Source organism: Plasmopara halstedii (assembly GCF_900000015.1).
Source record: "Plasmopara halstedii genome assembly, contig: Scaffold_262, whole genome shotgun sequence".
Lineage (NCBI taxonomy): Eukaryota > Oomycota > Peronosporomycetes > Peronosporales > Peronosporaceae > Plasmopara > Plasmopara halstedii.
The window spans coordinates 526,751-527,207 of NW_020187183.1; the positions used below are offsets into that span (position 1 = coordinate 526,751).

Genomic DNA, 457 nt, shown 5'->3' on the forward strand with positions numbered 1-457 from the left:
AAAAACTCAAGGATATGTCTATTGAAAGCCGATCTGCGAATCTCCGAGATTTGACTTGGATTAGGAAGCCTGAAATTCAAGGTGGCTACGTCGCCGTCCCATTTTGATCCAATGCTTTTAATTCAGATTTAGATTTACAGAATGAGAGTCATTTAGACAACAGATTTTTGCGGTCTAACGCCAACCACGATATGCAGAATATAAGTTCACCACCGAGGAAATGAACGAATGAGAGACTCATTAGACTATATTTGCAATTTTGAATACATTTTGGATCGCAGTTTTTTTTCCTTGAGTAGAGCACATAGAAAATTGTGCAATGAAGCTGCTAAAGTCAAAAAAGGGATGAAGCCTGGATAGTGATATGATTATTGAGTATTCGGCTTTACTAACGTATCCTTGTTAAAATTACACCGCTGAATGCATGTGGATGATTACGGATGCTGATTACGGACAT

General features: G+C 38.1%; 1 protein-coding gene across 1 annotated transcript; it reads left to right on the forward strand.

Moving 5' to 3' along the window:
* Window positions 1-14: 14 nt before the first annotated feature.
* PHALS_04557 (uncharacterized protein) lies at window positions 15-224 on the forward strand (the record flags this gene model as incomplete). The annotated part of the gene is made up of 2 exons (XM_024722387.1): window positions 15-81; window positions 127-224. The coding sequence occupies 2 exons, from the start codon at window positions 15-17 to the stop codon at window positions 222-224; spliced, it is 165 nt and encodes a 54-aa protein (XP_024573468.1).
* Window positions 225-457: the final 233 nt, after the last annotated feature.